This window comes from Montipora foliosa, chromosome 7, assembly GCF_036669935.1.
Source record: "Montipora foliosa isolate CH-2021 chromosome 7, ASM3666993v2, whole genome shotgun sequence".
In the NCBI taxonomy this organism is placed as follows: domain Eukaryota; kingdom Metazoa; phylum Cnidaria; class Anthozoa; order Scleractinia; family Acroporidae; genus Montipora; species Montipora foliosa.
In genome coordinates this window covers 26,929,480-26,948,831 of record NC_090875.1, presented here as the reverse complement: position 1 = coordinate 26,948,831, position 19,352 = coordinate 26,929,480, and the positions used below count along the sequence as shown (strand labels likewise).

The following is a 19,352-nucleotide window of genomic DNA, read 5'->3' as shown; positions in this document are numbered from 1 at the left end:
GGTCTTCCTGCCTTTCGATTATCAAGGCTTATCAAGAAATTATAAGCAGACCAATGTAAATGAGGAACAGGAAATTATGTTTCCATCTTGCTCAATCAAATGAGCATCTTCCAAGAAGAGATCAACATACTGATCTTGATTTAACTTGGACAGTTTATGTTTACCGTTAATTTAATATGGCTCCTTTTTGGGGCACCAGACGCAAATGGTAACATAATTATTGTTTAACCACTGTTTGCAAGACATTATATTTTGGTGTGATATTGTTTCTCGTCGCTTGTTTCCATTTATTTTATGTCATCTGTATTTCGTACACGAAGTAGAGGTTTTTGCCATACATTCACACTCCCCTCAGAGGGTTTTTTATTCAAATGCTTAACCACTCTGCAAAATTCCAGTCTTATTGAGTTATAGAGTCTATAATCCAAAAAAATACATTTATCACTCTTTGTAAAGGTCATTCAAAAAATGAGGGCGATAGCATTTATGAGTTTGTAATATCTTGGCTATTATTTCCAGTTTAAATTTCTTTCTTTGGATTATGCAAATTAGGAGATTTGCAATGTCATACTGTGTACACAGTGTACACAGTGAAGGCAGGACTTTTATTTTCAGATACTGGTAATTAATGGTAATAGGTGACAATATTTAGCTCTATTTCTATTTTGTTTTGAAAATAGCATGTTACCATTTCTGCTTGTGAGAGCTAACCATAAAAAGGCATACCAAATTCTCTTGATGCTAACTGTACAACTTCATACTAACTAGTAAGCTACGATGGTATGTCATTTAGCCTGAGTTGCACTCAGGTCTGCATGTGTTCAGTAAGTTTTCAATAATGACAATAAAAAACACTTTACCCAAATCCTGTGCCAATAATATCTCTTAACATAACTGATTTCTAAAGACATAATTAATCATTGCACAACTATTGTACTCACAGTAAGGCACATAATTAGCTTAATTATCATTCAACTACAGAAAATATTGTAGTAATCAGTGGCGGATCCAGACCTTGAGCTAAGGGTGGGGGGTTGCTTGCTCTGCCGGCTTTTCCTCCTGCAGTAAGGTAGTTTTGAGGTAAATGCAAGCATTGTGATTGGTTCTTTCTTGGTTGGGATTTTGCTATGCCTACCATTTCTTTGGAAGCTATGTAATGATTATTGTTTTTGAAAAGCCGCAAATTCAATAAACAACCATGACCTGAGTACCATATGATAAACTACTTTCTAACCAAGTTTGCCCAAGCCATACTGAGGAATATCGCACCTTGGTCATTTTTGAGAGCTTAATATTTCCAAGTTGTTACTTGTATTTTGACTTGCCTTTTAGGTCCTTCAATACACAGCATGAGTCGTAAAAATACTCACCTTTCACTAAATGAGTTCCTTTGCTTTGTTAATTAACAGAATATAAACAAAATATAAAAAAAATCATGGCTTATATAAACCTTTTCCATGGAAATGGCTTGTATGGTTAAGTCCTGAACAAGAAAGCACCAATCAAAACACTTGGATTTACCTAAAGACCACAGGTCATAGGACAAAACCAATCAAAAACAGAGGGAAAATGTTTGTTACATTAACATCAGCTATGTGTCTGAAACATCTGAAGAATTTTTCGTCCTCGTTCAAATAAAAAAAGTCGTCTGTGATGTCCTGTAAAAATAATTCTTCCAATCCTTCGAGTGAGTTGCCGACCTCAATACTTGCCGCCATTTTGAAAAGGCTTTTTAGTAGAGCCCAGTCTACTGCATCACACCTTTTTGCTCGGACCCGCTCGTTTCACCGCCCGGTCTCTTTCCGCCCTGGGGCCCGTTTCTCGAAAGTCCCGAAACTTTTCGGGGCATTTTCGGGTGTCACAATTCCTTTTGTATCTCAAGAACGGAGAGGATTTAAGTCGCCAAACTTCACAGACGTATTTCGTTTAATTAGCTTGAAAACATGTTAAAAGGTCGCCTTTCCAAAACGAGCGGTTGGCAGTTTCACAAATGGCTTTTCGGGCCCGAAAAGTTTTCGGGACTTTCGAGAAACGGGCCCCTGCCCCCGACGTTGTTAACGTGACCATGTTTGTTTTGTTGAGGCCTCAGTGGCCTCGCCCTGATGTCGTCCCGAGCTGTCCGCCATATTGGGTCGCAAAAAGAGACTACAGAACCTTTGACAGGCATTGAGCACTGGCTCAAAGGTCATGAGTGATTTTATTACCGAGATTGGTAGAGCAGATAAGAATATACAATGCTAAAAGACTATGGGACCCTATGGGGTTTCCACGAAAAATCCTCCAAACATTTAACAGTATTTTCTCCAGTAACAGTAAACATTAAAAACTGAATTGGCCAATTTCGCAGCAAACACTAAAAATTATGGTCCAATAACACAAAACACTTAAAGGCCCACTTTCCACCGACAGACTTTTCGACCGTTTGTTTTTGTTATGGAAATTTGTATTTCTTATCACAGCGATCTAATTGGATGAATCTCTTATTCGGGTGGAATTTTCATATATGTAAATTGTTCCGAGGCACGCAATGCCTGTCGGTTGAAGGTGGGCCTTTAACCCCATTCAAACCCTCCTACTAGAGGACAATTAGATCTTGTTTTCAGAATTTTCTAGACAAATTGCCTGTGAAATTGACCAAAGGACAAACCTTTAAACTCTGATGGAATTAAAAGCTTGCGGTTGATGGAGCTGGACTTGCTCAGGATTCTCCCGAAAACTTGAAATACACAGAGAAAAACTGCACATGGCGCCGGCGAAAATTGCTTTCCTTGCCAAGCCGGCCTCACAAAATACATATACATTAATTTTCCCTGAGTAGCCTTTAGGACCGCAACGATACACCAGTGCACCGGTGAATCGCGATATTTTTTGCCACGATACGAATAGCAATATTTAAGCAACGTGTCTCGATATTATTATTATTATTATTATTATTATTATTATTATTATTATTATTAATTTTTTTTTTCATCAACATTCAGAAATCACTGTCTTTATGACTCCTTACGCAAAAATAAGCCCTTTTGAAGCTAGTTTTAAAACAAAGGGCAAAAAAGTTCCCTCCTTGCTTCGTATAGCTTTCGATCTGACACGTATTTTTCAAGATGGGTACATCGTGTTAATTGTCAGCTGACACAGTCTTGCGCACCCACGAACAAAACACGCTGTTCGTCGGAAAATATCTTCCCGTTGTACATAATTATTTATGTAATAATGTATCGAGATAGGTATCGCATCGTGAGAAAATGTATCGTTGCAGCCCTAGCCTAGTAGCCGTTGCGCCCAGTTCGAGTACATGGTGATTTTCGCAGATCGCCGGAGTTTCTGGAGAACCCTGCTTGCTGCCCTTCAATCTTGTGCCCAAATATAGTTCGTTTCAAAAAAGCGTCGGGGCCTGTAATACAGTGTATTATGTATTTATTGAGGGACATTTCCAACTGGTGTAACAGTGAAGTGGAGTATTTAAAACGTAATAAAAAAGCTATAACTTTCGTCTTTCTTAACTTCTCGAAAAAGCTGAATAAAAATAAAACATATTTATCCCCGATTTCTTGAAAAGCCATTATGATACGCAATCCCATGATGAGTTTACCGTGAAAATGTTTTATGAAACAAGTACCTTTGAAGGAAATTTATTTCTTAATTAAAACCTTACAAATGATCAAACCGGCGCGAGGTGCCACAGGGCTAAGAGCGGTGTTGTTCGTTGTTCCGACGACAACGACAAAGCAACACGTCTCTAAAGGCTTTGCGAAAGCGACTGTTAAATGCAGCATACATGGCCGGATTGATGGCGCTATTTGCATGGCCAAGAAAGTAGCCCACAAAACCGAAAGTGGCCGGGGCACCACATGGAAACGTTTCTTGGCCAAAGAATGTGATAAACTGCGTGATGTAAACTGGCAGCCAGCACAGTGCAAAAACCACCACAACCGCGAGTAGCATCTTCAGAACCTTCTTCTTGGACCTGTCAGCGCGAAGTTGATTTGCTTGCGTTTGAACTCCAGGAACTTTTCTGACCCAAAGATTGTGAATAACGAAACTGTACAAAACGGACATAGTTAAAAGGGGAAAAACATAAAAAGCTAGGAAAAGAACGATTGTGAAGTCCCTGGCCGCGTTTTCTGTGAAGACCGGAGTCCATACCTCCAAGCAGTAATTTTCTTGGGCTTGTTCGTAGAAAACGATTTTAGTGGCGTAAAGGATCGGAGAGTTGACGGCGATTCCAACTATCCACACCACTGCAATCATGATACGTGCTATGGAAAATGTCACGTACCGCTTGAGAGGGAACATGATAGCTAGGAAACGGTCAATAGAGATAGCTGTCAAGGTCAAAACTGAGCTCGCTACAGACAGTGATTGTACGAAAGAAATCATCTTGCACAAAGGGGCAGACCAGTCGATGCTGCGAGTCGCTATTACTTTGATTACGAGTGGCATGTTAAAAGCTGTCAGCAAAAGGTCGGCAACGGCCATGTTCACGAACAGATAGTTTGTGACAGTTCGCATTTGTCTGTTCAAGACAACAACAAGTATGACCAGCACATTGCCTATTAGAGAGCCAAACAGGATGATGAAGTAGGCAGTTAACTTGAAAACTTGTTCTGTGCGCGTATCGTTGTGATATTCACATTGTACTTCGGGGTCAGTGCTATTGCTTGGTGCCATTGAGCATAAACGGATAAACTGAGAGACTGACTTTTCCTTAAGTTCACACTCGCGGTACTGATAATCGGTGAATGAAAACGTACCTTCAGTTCAAAGCAAAATAGGCGATAAGTGATTCCTCTCCCTCTCTCTTCTCCAAACTGTGTGATCTGTACAAGCCGCCTTTAAGTTATTTGTTCGATAAATAGACGGTGGGTTACTGAGTTCTCGCAAATAATTCGGCAGCTGAATTATGGCAAGTGGCCTTGGTCGCACTAAGCCCTAAAAAACAGGTTATCATCAATCGAATATCAAGCAAACGTTTCTTACTGTGACTTATTCAATACTTTGGTTGTTCTGATAGAAAAGTTATCGTCTTATATACTAATCTAGAAGGTCGCAAATTAGTCACTTTGCCCTTGCACCTCTCTTGAAGATTAATCTACTTGCCCAGAAGCACAGCTCCTATGGAGATAGAGGACTCTGGTAGAAAAATACGAAAGTATCTCGCACTGTGGTTGCCTTTGTCTACGCTTCGTGTTACTATGGCCAGGTTGACAAGGTTCACGCGGTAACATAAGCATAAACAAGACGACGAGTTTACACTTGTAAAATAATACAAAGTTTTATCATCACTCTTTTACGCGCAGCTGCAAACGGAAGACGCCAGGTTGCTGTTGGACAATAAAAAAAAAACATGAAAATTCTGTTATTGTAACTTTGACAACTTGATCGATATTTGTAGATTTCAGGCATAATATAAATTGAGCCAAATCAAACAAGTTTCTTTGATGTCAGTTCCAACCTGATATTTCCCGTTTGCCATAGACGCGAGGCAAAACCTCTCTAACCTTGCTTGCTGCCCTTCAATCTTGTGCCCACATATAGTTCATTCCAAAAAAGCCTCGGGGCCTGTAATACAGTGTATTACGAATACTGCAGCATAAAACATTCGTTACTACGAAAAAAGAAGCAGCTGTTAGCTCCAGATATACGACAATAGATGAATGACTACTGTTTTAAAGTGTAATACCTGTTATAAAATAATTAGGATAGTACGCACACTCTCATTGGCCAATAGCCGTTTTTAATTTAGATGAGAGCGTGTAAACATGACTGTGACATCACACAATTTTGATTGGTTATGTGTTGTCAGACGTGCGTTTTGGTTGGCTGGCAGGAAATTTGGTCGTGTATCAAGAAAATGTTTCATTCAAGAAGTAAAAAAAAACACCAATTTCCTTCATTTGTCGAATTATTTTTGAGAAATATAAATTAAAAGCAATAGAGGACTTTTTCCATAACTTACTGTCTCGAATTCTCCCAACTCCCCCTTGTGTTTAAGATGAGGCTATGTAAACACGGAAAAAGTCCTCTATGGCTTGAATTGTCAACAGCTGGCACTGGATTGACAGATGTGGTGGAAAAGACATCCATTATTTTTGTTGGTACCCCTTTGAGAAGTGCCACAAATTGGTTTGTTGCAAAAAAGGAGGAGGACATTATGAGGCACCTTATAAGGCTTTTTGTGCCACCAAGAGGGATTTTGTTAGAGTTAGGAAACTTGCAGGTTTAAGGGAATTCCCTTGAAAATGACGTACTATCCAAATTTTTGTCAAACTTGGTACAATTGATATTCATGCACAGGGCATTCAAAAAATGCAATAAAAAGATGGGTCACCGTGCTTGTTTTCGCATAGCATGCCTTTATTCAAATACTACAACTTCTACTATCCAACTTTTTTTTTTCTTAAAATATGCTTTCAGTGTACCTTTTACGAGTACATAGCACCATTAAAAAGGGGAGGGGGGGGGGGGGGGGGGCGTCACCGTGCTCGTTCAGGAGAAGATGACGATTCCTTGACAGATTAAGCTTGGCTTCAATGAAAATCCGCCATTTTATCAATGTGCGCGAGATAATGCGCGCGCCAGTGACGATAGACATTATGTGCAGTAGGGTTGTGCAATGCAAAACCAGGGAATCACCTTAAGGTATATATGTACATCAAAATCAATCTTTACTTAAGACCACGCGTTTACTACCAGATCACTCAGACTAATCACGGCTTAACAAAACCCTGTTCATCAAATGTGATTTTAGGATGACTGAGTATTATTAGCAGCCGCTTCTCCTTCAAAATGTCAATTTCTAGTTCCAATTTCTTCATTTTTAGCGGAGCTCGGAGCACCATAGTTAAGAAAACATGGTAACCCATCTGAAAGTTTGGTTTTGGTCACAGTATGACCGTACGTCCACCCTCCATGTATGCCAATGTGACCAGTATCACGTGACCATATCACGGGCTCAAGTTTAGAGCTCATTCGAGGAGGCCATTTAACAAATTCATGTTAGTTTTTAATGCGTCTGTCCTGTTATTGATCATGAATTTCGTCATAACATTGTCAAAGTAGCTGTAGATCCGCAGACTACTTTGACAAAATTATGACGAAATTCATCGTCAATACAGGACAGACGCATGAAAAACTAACATCAATTTGTTTTTTACAATAAGAAAAAGGCAGGGGGCTCAATATTAAGACAAAACACGAGAAGAACGCGAGACAAAAATGCGAGAAACTTCAATCTGACACGAGGAATATCGCGTCAATATCGTATAAATTATAAATTTGTGTCTGTCCGCTTATTGACAATAAAAATTAGCCAATGGGCGAACGAGAATTTTGCAGTCATTGTAAAAACTCCAGCTGACATTTGGTTTGGTGGAAAAGCTGGGGCGCGGTGTGCCGGGTTGCGGGCAAAACAAAACGTTTGCATGATAATAGACCCCAATCCCCGGAGGATTCGTTGGTTCCACCAACATGGTCGCCGTTCCTTTGTTTAGGGACACTAACATGGCCGCCGTAACGTTACGTGAAAACACTTCATATCAGTTTAAACAATTAGCATACATTGTTTGTGCTATTTTTGTCTTCGTTTCAAAATTACTTTATTTTGATTGGCCCGCATACTAAACAGTGCGCGCAGAGCGGAAGAACTCCCAGCGTTCTAAAAATAGAAAGGATGACTCATAGGGGTTGTATGGGGGAGGCCAACTCATACTCATGGGCTCCGGACAAGAGAGGATGACGTAAGACGACGGATTCCCTATACATGGACCTCTTCCAAAGATTTTTAGCGAGGCACCTGATTGGCCAGTTGTAATGGCGCAATGAAATTTCAAATATGCGCGGCATTGGTAACGAGAACTTAAAATAGCTTTGCGAAACTAAAAATGGATTTTAAAAACTAAGATGGTGAATGGACATCCGTTCACTTACCTCATCCTCTCTTGATTTATAACATTGATCAACTTCAGCTACTCACTCTTTAAAAAACACATTATAATATCCTACAACAGTTATATTTATCATTTGAAAGACGAATTCCGACTAATTTCATCTTTTTTGAGATTAATTTTGTCAACTTTGCAGTTCAACCACTCTCTGGGCTTGCATTGCGCTGATTGGTCCATCTTTTCCCGTCTCTTCTGCTTCTTCTTCTTCGGCTTCGGAAGTGATCAGCGGAGCGTACTCACAGTCGTCAGAGGCCTGGTTACAGTGACACAGACGTTTGGCGCCTGCGCGGTAAAGGTCGTGTACTGCAATAGGGAAATAATATTCGCCTTTGGTGGAAGTCCTCCGGTGCATAAATTTAAAATCTGTAGTTTGTTGTTACATGATGTTGTGGCGTTCATGTTAGTCTCAAGTTATTATTCTCGTTTGAATACATGAAATAAACTTTATTCTTCTTCCGGTGAAAAGTTAAGGCCGCTGGTCAACTGAGTGAAAATTGAGAATGGTATTTAGACTATTTATGCATAGGACTTTAATTTCTTGCATTTAGCATTTTTTTGTGATATACGATGCCAGTGGGATAAAACGTGATTTTTTTAGAAACTTCGTCTGCGTAGTAATACTGACACTTATCTTGACAATTGAAGCAATTTGTCTCTTTTTGACATTTGGAAAATTCGGGTGGCTTCAACCCATGGGATTCTAATCCATAACCTCTGCGATACCGATGCAATGCTCTACCAACTGACCTATGAAAACACCCAGTTGGGAGCAGGTCAAATTTTTAGGGCTCGTACACCTTATTCCAAAATGGCCGCCATTTTAGTATTTAGTTTTGTTTCCATGCAAATTGGCCCTTATGGCCTCGCTTTCAAGTTTAAATGTTCTTTAGAATTTTACGTTTGGAATAAGGTGTATGTGTTAACCGTTCCCGTGAAGGACTCGATGAATGAAAGGAATGTATACAACACGTGATGCTCACGCAGATCCAATGTTTCGTGGCACGACGGACATGGACTACACCCGCATTGATGGTCTTGCTGCACTTTGATCGTGCGCAGGAGTTTACCACAATTGGCACATGTATATTCGCATTTACTAAAAACTGAACTACGGATATCAGATTTCCAGCATTTTCATTGGCTTGCCGGACACAGGTTACCAGTTCATTTACCTGCTGTACCTAATATGGTCAAGGAACGCGTCAGTAACAAAGCGAGCTGAAAACATTTTTGCAGCTCTGAGAAAAAAAGGCCGTCAAAAGCCGTTTTGGACCGGAATTGTCTGAGTCATAAATTGATGCTTCAGCGGAAGAGTTGTTAAATCTATCTTTCGCGTGGTTACATATCTACCAACCTGATTGATTCATTTGGGTCTTGGCGGCCATGCGCAGGAACAAGAACACAATAAGAGCAAACGTACAAATCAAGAACCCGATTACCAGAAATGAGTAGGGGCCGTCTCTGGTAAAGGCCTGAAAATCGGAAATACCAACGAAACTTAAATCAAGATTGCATGGAATCGCATTATCAATTAATTCTACTTGTCACCAATCCTACTGGTTATGGAATTTTTGAGTAGTCGAAATCAATGAAGTGGATCCAACTTCAGTCAGGTGAACTGAAATTTTGATCTTCCCCTTATTTGATAAACCTAACGGCGCGTATAGCCCCCTTCCATGCCGTGAGTCAAAAACGCAAGATTCTGCTTGGTTCGGAAACACCACGGAAACTTTAATCTTGAGCCAAGATTGCATGAAATTAGATTATCAAAGTCGTACTCTTAGTGGGAGAAACGAGCGATCATTTTAATTCTCTGAACTGTTTAAGAATTTGAATATGCTTCAGGAACTGATATTCGTCTCAAGTATGAAATGCTTACATAATGGTTTTATTCACTCAACTGAATCGTCCCAACTGCCAACACCCTACCTTGCCAACTAGAAGTGGGAAAACCATCTCACCAGAAGCAGAACTAACAATCAGAATGCTTGTTATGGAACCTAACAAGACGAAGGCATACTGACTGAAATTTCAATTTTTCACCGATATTTTCCGCATTCTGCTAAATTTTAACCATGAATCATGGCTAAATGATTTGGGTGGTTAATTTGAAAGCGGATGCCCTTCGTGAATCTTGCTCTCTTTGTGAATCAGTGGTCCTGGGTACAACTGCATGGCACTTGATAAAACTACACCCCCCTGGCTCTTTTCAGTTTTTGGCATGCTCCTTCATACACACCTCACCATAAACTTCAAATTATAAAAACCCCACCATTACGGTAATACATAACCGAAAGAAAGGATGAGGTAGTTCATAGATTTTAAAATCTACTCTTAGTTTCACTGAGCAATTTTAAACTGTCGTTCCCAATGCCGCGCATATTTAAAATTATATTACGTCATTACAACTGGCCCGGCAATCTTAGGGCGCATTTTTTATCCACAATTCTGGAATAAGAATTGTTGGTACGGAATGCTAGGAATAATTCGGATTGTCTGCATAAATTAAAAAACGCCCGTCGAGGTGCGCGGTCCTGGCAAGAGTAAACATTGCGTAACAAATATGGCGGCCGATGAAGAGGCTGCCACTGCATTGCAGTCATTATCGTAGGAATTTTCCTGGTAAATAAAGACGAGGAAGAAAATAGGGAGACTGTTTTGGATTTGCCGAATGTTTTGGCAGTCCCATATACAAAGGATATTTGCAAAATACATTTGCCAAATTGCCTTTTTCTTGTACGAAACATTACTGAAAAATACCTCGTACTTTTGGTACAATGAAATTATAAGTAATGTTTAATTGTTTCCAAAAGTGTAACCTGATTTTTTTCTCCGGTTTAGACGTATTTGAATCCGCAACGCTCATCTCGCCGTCAGCCATCTTGGATTTTCATTCGCAACATTCTGTTCATTCTGCCCCTGGGAGCAGAAAGAATAGAATGGTGTTTTGTCCATTCCGGAATAGGAATGCGGAATAGAAAAACTAACGCATTTTACATTCTGGCCATTCTCATTCCAGAATTTTTAATAAAAAAATGCGCCCTTAGGGTGAGTTCGATTTACCGTATTCCGAAATAGGAATACATGGAATTGAAGTTAGAATTACTTTGTTTGTACGGAGATCCACATTAAAATTGTCAAACACCTGCCAAAATGCTAATGCTTGTTGCCCCAAAACGTCAAACATACCTTTATTTAATCATCACTCCACGTATTTTTATTCCGGAATAGGGTCAAATCGAACACACCCTTAAAATAACTGCGTTGCTAAAATTAGATTTAAAAAAAAACTATCATTGGACTGAGAGGCGCATGTATGAAGGATCCGTCCCCTTCCTTACCTCATCCTTTCTTGATAACCGAGAAGATGGGAAAGTTGAGTTTAGAATCAATTGTACCTGTGACATCGATATAGTGCTCCGCCATGGACAGGGTGGTTGGGAATACCGAACTCATGAACAAACCAAAGACCCCAGTGCCGATCCACAGAGAGAGGGAAAATTGGTGGAGGTATAACATGAAGGATATAGCTACAAAGCATCCAAACTGAAAGAGAGAAAATGTATTTACAATCAGGCAAAGAAATAGGCCATTTCCAAGCTCATGCCTCTTGTCAAGAACTTCTTGATGAACAATGTTGTACAAAGCAATATAGTTTCTGACTATGGAGACGTTTTGTTTTCCAGTTCATCTGCCACAGGTCGTAGCGGGGTTCCCACTCTACAATGAATACAGAATTCCGTGACGTTTCCCGGACCAAAGGCAATAGGCCATTTCCGAGCTCATGTCTGCCTCCTCTTTAAAGCGAGTTTAAGTGCGAAGCTGTTCTTATGAAAATTAGTTTTCGTTCAAATGTAAAGTAGAACTAATTACCATCACAAAAAATTCGCACTTGGACTCGCTTTGAAGAGGAGGCAGACATGAACTCGGAAATTGACGGCCTATTCATCGCCCCTTATTCTGTACGAACGTGATGTAAAGTGGATTCACCTCTTGACGTGATCATACAGTGCGTACAAGCCATTATCGTGCGAGACGAGAACAAAAAAGTTTAAGATATTGACCATTTAATTATTTGTACAGTTGCAAAACCAATCTGTTCACAATTTTTCACCGCACGCTTTATGTAAAAACTCTCAGTCTAAAAAGGTTTTTCTTTTCATAAAATCTCTGTTTGCAAAAAAAAAAAAAACTGGATAATAAATCACTTATTAGACGTTTCGGCGTTTATTATCGCGAAGTTTTTACTCGTTCTTTGAATGTTGACTCGCCCAACACGCTGGTTCGAAGTACAGAAAATCTCGTAAAAATAACCTACGATGCTACACACCAAAACATCGATATCTAATACGATAAATATTTGCGAAATATTACTCTATTACATAGGAGACAACCTGGTATCACCCGACAAAAACGATACCAAGATTTCCGGGTATAACATGCTGTCGTTTTAACTGTGAACTGAACAAACGCAGTGCTAATCAGTAGCACCATTGAATTGTTTTCTATTTTAAGAAAACCCTTCAACACAGCCTTTGCTCACCAATTAGACGTTGATTAATTGTCATTATTTCTGCATTTGGTGTGCAATAAGCTTTAATAAAGACATCGACTTACCAAATTTACGAAAAGCATTTTATCTGGTACCAAAAACACCGAAACTAAGATTGAAATAAATCTTCCAACAGCAAATAGGCACTGAAAAAAAAAATAAAAATAAAAACAAATGATTGAGTAAATATCTCTGTGCTGAGTGTTGCTTTATAGTTACCGGTATTTAATGGCATTTTGTTACTTGAGATTTGTAAACAAGTTTTTCGTCACATTTACGTGACTGGGTTTTAAGAAAAAATATGGGTGTGATAGTTGTATAAAGTAAAAAAAACAAAAACAGCAGTAGACTAGCAACCTTTGTGGCATGATTATGGTGCTGCAGCAAGAATCCCCCTACAAGAAGGGGTTTCTCTCCACTAACTGAAGCAATAATCTCTAATAAAGTCGGTAAGTGTGGGGAAAATACTGTGTGTGTGGATGGTGAGTTGAGGGAAAATCATAACCAAAAATTAGTCTGTGAAATGAGGAAGAGAAATTCACAAAGCAAACTCTCAACCTCACAGTGGAGTTAGCAAAACAAAACAAACTCTGTGTGAAAACAAGAACTTTAATTTCAGAAACAGCCAGATAGTACATGTATAAGAAACTAAACTAAATCAAGTAAGAGGGATAAACAAACATTTGAACATGAAAATTATTCGTTCTTAAAAAATAAGAATAATAAATACGAAACAATCCCTGCAAAAACCCTTCGTTCTTATTCTTATTTTTTAAGAACGAATAATTTTCATGTTCAAATATTTGTTTATCCCTCTTACTTGACTTAGTTTCTTAAACATGTACTATCTGGCTGTTTCTGAAATTAAAGTTTTTATTTTCACACAGAGATTGTTTTGTTTTGCTACCTCCACTGTGAGGTTGAGAGTTTGCTTTGTGAATTTCTCTTCCTCATTTTACAGACTAATTTTTGGTTATGATTTTCCCTCAACTGACCATCCACACACACAGTATTTTCCCCACACTTACCCACTTTACTAGAGATTATTATCTCAGTTAGTGGAGAGGAACCCCTTCTTTTAAGGGGATTCTTGCTTCAGCACCATAATCATGCCACAAAGGTTGCTAGTCTACTGCTGTTTTTGCTTTTTTACTTTATACAACTATCTTTGTCGTCGTCCTCGTCGTCTTCGTCATCATCATCGTCTTCGTCTTTGTCGTCGTCGTCGTCGTCGTCGTCGTCTTCGTCATCATCATCGTCTTCGTCTTTGTCGTCGTCGTAATCGTCATCGTCATCGTCATCGTCGTGGTCATCAATATGATTGGACAATTGATTTTGATTGTCTGCGTCTGATGTAATTGCCAATGGCTAACATATGATAAATAAAAAATCAACGTACTCACCCAAAATAAAGAATTCAAATAGGCAGCGAGACTGGATGAGAAGTCTACTTCACTCTTGACTGCGTAGGTGTACAGGTATCCACCATAGGCGCCTTGCAGACCATCAAATAGGAACAGCAGTAAGCCCGCCAACACCGTAACCAGCGGTACTTTGGCTGGAAGACTGCAAAACGATAGTCTGAGAGAAGAATGATCAGCGGTGGACTTGAACACTTGAGGAATATCTGTGGTGGATAGAGATAATGGAATTATGGTCTGGCTTGGAATGAACGGAGTCAGAAGCCCATGACAAGGAGCGTACAACTTAATTGTATCTGTGCAACGGTATTTTTACAGACCGAGTTATTTTGAGATTGATTTTGTCGCGAAACCATGGCAGACCTTTCCAGAAAATCACAAGTCTTGCATGAGAAATTAGAACTTACGGGATTGAGAATGGTCACTTACAATAACATACAATACGTACTTAATTGCCCACTCCCCATAGGGGCTTTTCAGGGCCAATGAAACACAATCACAACAGAAAAGAACATTCAACAACAACTGATAAGAATCCCAACTGGCCGGAGGCAAACCAGTTGGCTTTTTACAAGTGCAGCTGAGAAGTTCAACCAGGGACTACCAGGAACAAATTCAACCAGTGGCCAGGACTTGTCTTGAACCCGAGATCTCCATATGTGAAAATGTCGTTACCTAGACGTAGTAATGGAGTTGTAGGCTCCCGGTTATGGTCTCCTGACGGAGTAATCCCTGCAATGCCAGATAAAAGTGGGAGCAGCAGGTCCCTAAAACCCCCGTGCAGCAATTTGTTGTTCATCCTGCAAAGATGTTCTCCAAAAGGAACGTAGCGTAACGATATCAGCAAAACGGTTGCGTCCCCGTCTCGATCGCTTCTTACCTTCACTCTCGGTTTCATCGCCATTCCCAGCAGGCAAAGCAGCTAGAGTGACCACTCGGCCGGTGAACATCTCTGGTGACCATCTCCGAATATAACGCTGCCTATAAATTAGGTAAAACAGGCCTAATTGCACTGGTAACTGCAAGGAAAAGAAGACTTGAGTTGGATACAACAACAACAACAACAACAATGATGATGATGATAATAATAATAACAGAAGCAGCGCGCGAAGTTTAAAAGATAATCGAAAGGAGTGAAAAGTCGCAGAAGATAGTAGAGAAGATGAAGGAAACGTATAAATAGCCGGTGAAAGCAGTCTGCAACAAATGTTATGGAGGCTTGTTCAAAGTACTCGTAAGGAAGACTGAGCATACTTATGTAAATCTGAATAAATGTCATAGAAACAACATTGTCGTTTTAGGGACCACAAAAAATTAGTAGTACCAATTCTCAGGCTAGGGTTATGTATTTACATACAGCTATCTTTCCTCGTCATCATCATCGTCGTAATAAATTTCAAGAACTTTGTCAGAAATAACTACCACCAATTGGAGTCAGAGGAACTATATATAGATTGTGTGAGGTTAAAAGCGAACACAGATCGCGAGTACCTGAAAAAAGCTGGAATAGAAGGATTGGTGTGCAGGGATGGGTCAGTGGTGAGAGCACTCACAACCCACCAATGTGGCCCCGGTTCGATTCCCAGACTCGGCGTCATATGTGGGTTGAGTTTGTTGGTTCTCTTCTCCACACCGAGAGGTTTTCTCAGGGTTTTTCGGTTTCCCCTCCACTCAAAAACCAACATTTGACATTTGACTTGATTTGTGTTAATTGTTAATTTCAGTTTACAGTGTCCCCAATAGCCCACTTTCGATATATTAAAATTCAGTCCTAAACAAAAGGCATCATTTCGAAGCTCTGGGGAATAAATATAAGGACTTGTATGAGTTTAATATATCGAAAGTGGGTTATTAGTGCTCCAGCGCTAGAACGACTAGACACTCAAATAAAGTTCCTTTTCTTTCCTTTTTCTTTTTCGTCCCGATAAAATACGTTGCTCGGAAGTGCTGCAAATATTATCCGAAAGGTGCTCTCTGTCAGAAGTCAAAGCGACGCGATAAAGAGCACACAAAAATGTAAGACTTCCAGTGTCAAGAATTACTTTACGATGGAGAATGATAATGATGATGATATCTATCAAATTAAAGCAAAACATATCCAACTATCAAGCAGGTTCACTTACCTGCAGTAAGGCAACAAGCCAGTAGGCATACTGGACAAGTGACTTGGTGTTAATGTGTTTCGGGAGAGAATATCGTGGTATGGTTTCATTCAATGTAACATTAAACTCCATGCCATCGACAGAAAACGTCAAAAATGTCTCTAATGTCGAGTTCTCTAGCGTCCAGCCAAAAATGTTTTTCTGGAAATGTCCATCTGCGCACGCACTCCGAAGAAAAGGCTCCGCTATTACAGGACTGACCAGAGCCCCCAGGCCATAAAAGAAGTGCAAAGACTGGTGACCAAAAAAACAAGATGGAGCGTCAGACGTGTAATCAGCTTCGCAAATGTTCCTGAAAAGTAGCCTTTAGAGTGCGCATGTCTAAGGCAAGAGATCGGGTAGAAGCATTGCCTTTGTTCTGGCGCCGGTTGCTCGAAGCCTGATTAGCCGTAACCGTTGGTTAGAAGGTATCAAAACCTATAGGTTTTCATAGTCTTTAATGCTGGTTAGCGCTAACCGTGCTTCGAGCAACCCGGGCCTGGCGGACATCTTTATTGGCAATCATCGTTATTGAAAAAGTGGAGTAACTGCAGGCTTCCCAGGACCTATTCCCTGCTAAGGGGAAACTTGAAGGGCTTAGGAACAAAGTTAAGTGACTCACCTGCAACCTTGGCGCGACCTAGAAAGACGAGGATAGAAAAAAATGAGCTAAAACACCTAACGGAAACAAGAACATTTAGCTGACACTAGCTCTAATGAACGTTTGCGCGACAAAACAGTAGAGAGCTTTAGCAACGACGACGGGAACGGCAACAAGAACGTCATCTAAAAACATAAATTTGCGTTATTGCAATCAATTCGAGACTATTCCAAGCTTTTTAATATGGCAAAGGTGTATCCACCATTAGCCACCTCCACTTCGGTGAATAGTTGCTAAATATCATCGGATTGTACCGTGGCTTGTTATGGCAAGTAACACCACCGAGGACAGACCACAACAACGAGAATTGCATGCCCTACGAGCAGACCAATCGATAGGTTTTTTGTTCACACTTTATCGGCCAAGATTATCGATGTCCTTGCTCCTATAAGCTCACCACAAGTGCATATTGCGCACAATCAATTATATATAAACTCTTGAGTGTTCTTTGGCCATCGTAGTTTAATTTTATAAAGACCTGACGCCTCGCATGCTAGGCAACTTTATGGATAAAATGGGTTGGTTTACCATGTCTATCACAGGTCCATTGATTCACCTTTTTCCCATGAATCTTGATGAGAATGCTGTTCGCGACAGTGTCAATCACTCCCATGTGGATCCCGAGCAAAGCGAAAAACGCTAACATCACGCTAAAACCGTGACATACAGGGATGACTGCAAGGTATATTGCCACGGAAGTCACGCAATAAAGCAAGATGATGTTACAGTCATACCTGAAACGTTAAGTATTGAGAAAGCATATGAGTAGGCGAAATCCCTAATAGCAGAGCCCACCCCCCCCCCCCCCCTCCTTCTCGCCTTTCTCTCGTATTTTCTGGCCTAGACTGTAAAGAACAGAAGAGATTCTTACCCCGGGTACAAACTGATTATGTCAAGCATGCGCTGTGTTTATTTACCGACCGAACAGTGCGGTCGCACCAAAAGACAGCACAATTATTCTAAAGGAATTCACCGGACACAGTTGTCCCAAATCACGGTTAGCAAACACTGCAGGGAGCATGAGCATTGAACAGCGCCGTACAAGATCCTGGATGGCGGTTGAACCAAAGGGATTCTCGATTTAGGGAAGAGGTCTCTTTCAGCGCAGCAGAGGAAGGCTCTGCTACCAGGAACATATCGGATCCGTTTCGCTGTGTTTCAGTATGCGCTATTACAAGATGTTCTTGGAGCTATTTAACAATTAAACCCGTAGCCCTTAAGGGCTACGGGTCAATAGCCCATGAGGCGAAGCCGAATGAGCTAATGACCCGTGGCCCTTAAGGGCGAAGGGTCTAATTGTTTTAGTATCACCCAACTAGTCGGACAGAAAAGGCAATAATAAAGTTAGCAAATGCAAGTTGAAAATATCTTTATTTGGGAATAAAACGAAAGAAAGCGTCACGCTATTCGCTACTCGGGGACTATTAATAATAGTCCTCTAGTAGCGTAGCCAATCAAAATGCAGCATTTGCATTAGTCCACAAGTTGGGTGATACTAAATACAATTAGTAAATTTTCAGCTCCGACTCTTGCATTTCTAGCTTTTTGATTGGCTAAAAAACTCCGACTATGAGGCAATAGTCGACGTTTTACGTCATATGGAAAATAGTGCGCCAAGATGCTCTTTCCGGACAAAAAATGGACTGGCGAAAGTACATTAATACGTACCTCGGTCAAAAAAAAAAAAAAGAAAGAAAGAAATGACAAACAAAGACATGAATTTAAAAAAAAAACAATTACGATCCGAAACTCGGTCGGAGATTTCAGATTTTGAAGGAAAGTAACACGCTCACGTGATATAAGAGCAACACATTCCTTTACTGAAAGAAATGAAAACGAGTTAATGAATATAATTAAGAAGGAATCAAACAGATTTGTATAAAATAATCAAATATTGTGAGCTTTAACTTGTTTTTTCAAAAAAGGTTTGTCATCGTCAGAACTTTACTTTTTAAGAGTGAAACATGCATCTATGGAGAGAAGGACAATACGTTTGTATGCGTGATGTCTGTTCGAAACAATAAAAACGACTTGAGAAATAATCAAACAATTGTGAGTTTATTTAAGCGAAGTATCATTAAAATGATTAAAGATCGAGACTTTTTCTTATTTTTTATAAGTTGCTCTTTGTGTAGAACTGAACACCAAAGAGCGAAAGATTCGAGGAGATATGGACAATACTTTATATCGAACGTTTAACGCCAGCTCGGGAACGACAGGAAACCCAAATAGGTTTAACACTCAAACTGAAACTTGTTAAGTAATAAAAATACAAACCGTTAGTTATTACTTTACTCGAAACTTTAAAAAACTCTTTTATTGTTTTCGAGCACTAAGCAAAGAGGACTTTATAATCTACTGTCTTGATTGACATACAGCTTTCAATCCTGCAGTAAGGGATCAAATTCTGAAGCCAAGGTGTAAAGACCTGTTTTGGGCGTGGGCCATATTACTGTTTAACATTTGTCGTATCGACTGACATGGCATAGTGAGGATATCAAATATGGTTTTGTGTCCACAAAAATACTAAATAACAGGAGGTTAAATACCTGTCGCAAGTTACTTTAAACCACAACATCCTCGACGAAAGTGCAACTGACTAGAGAAAGCCCTCCAGCCCGACTGAGCAGA

The 19,352-nt window shown here is 40.0% G+C and overlaps 2 protein-coding genes across 3 annotated transcripts in view; both read right to left on the bottom strand.

The window, feature by feature from the left end:
- Window positions 1-3,285: 3,285 nt before the first annotated feature.
- On the bottom strand, window positions 3,286-5,883 carry LOC138010696 (QRFP-like peptide receptor). 2 transcript variants are annotated; one of them, XM_068857674.1, is made up of 2 exons: window positions 5,456-5,883; window positions 3,286-4,932 (listed from the first exon to the last, which is right to left on the bottom strand). In XM_068857674.1, exon 2 carries the CDS (start codon window positions 4,669-4,671, stop codon window positions 3,688-3,690), a length of 984 nt encoding a protein of 327 aa, XP_068713775.1. In that variant the 5' UTR covers window positions 4,672-4,932; window positions 5,456-5,883; the 3' UTR covers window positions 3,286-3,687. The 2 variants fall into 2 exon arrangements, with proteins under 2 accessions (XP_068713775.1, XP_068713774.1); XM_068857673.1 differs by having other exon boundaries at window positions 5,502-5,883.
- A 592-nt stretch (window positions 5,884-6,475) lies between these two features.
- LOC138010550 (major facilitator superfamily domain-containing protein 4A-like) overlaps window positions 6,476-19,352 on the bottom strand; it is a 13,523-nt gene continuing 646 nt past the window's right edge. The window contains exons 2-11 of the mRNA XM_068857531.1: window positions 17,278-17,455; window positions 16,683-16,700; window positions 16,043-16,315; window positions 14,800-14,938; window positions 13,902-14,125; window positions 12,564-12,644; window positions 11,345-11,492; window positions 9,876-9,946; window positions 9,301-9,418; window positions 6,476-8,249 (exon numbers count right to left, since the gene is read on the bottom strand). Of these exons, the coding sequence (XP_068713632.1) occupies window positions 8,071-8,249; window positions 9,301-9,418; window positions 9,876-9,946; window positions 11,345-11,492; window positions 12,564-12,644; window positions 13,902-14,125; window positions 14,800-14,938; window positions 16,043-16,315; window positions 16,683-16,700; window positions 17,278-17,455 (1,429 nt within the window). The 3' untranslated portion in view covers window positions 6,476-8,070. The remainder of the gene's footprint in view (window positions 8,250-9,300; window positions 9,419-9,875; window positions 9,947-11,344; window positions 11,493-12,563; window positions 12,645-13,901; window positions 14,126-14,799; window positions 14,939-16,042; window positions 16,316-16,682; window positions 16,701-17,277; window positions 17,456-19,352) is intronic.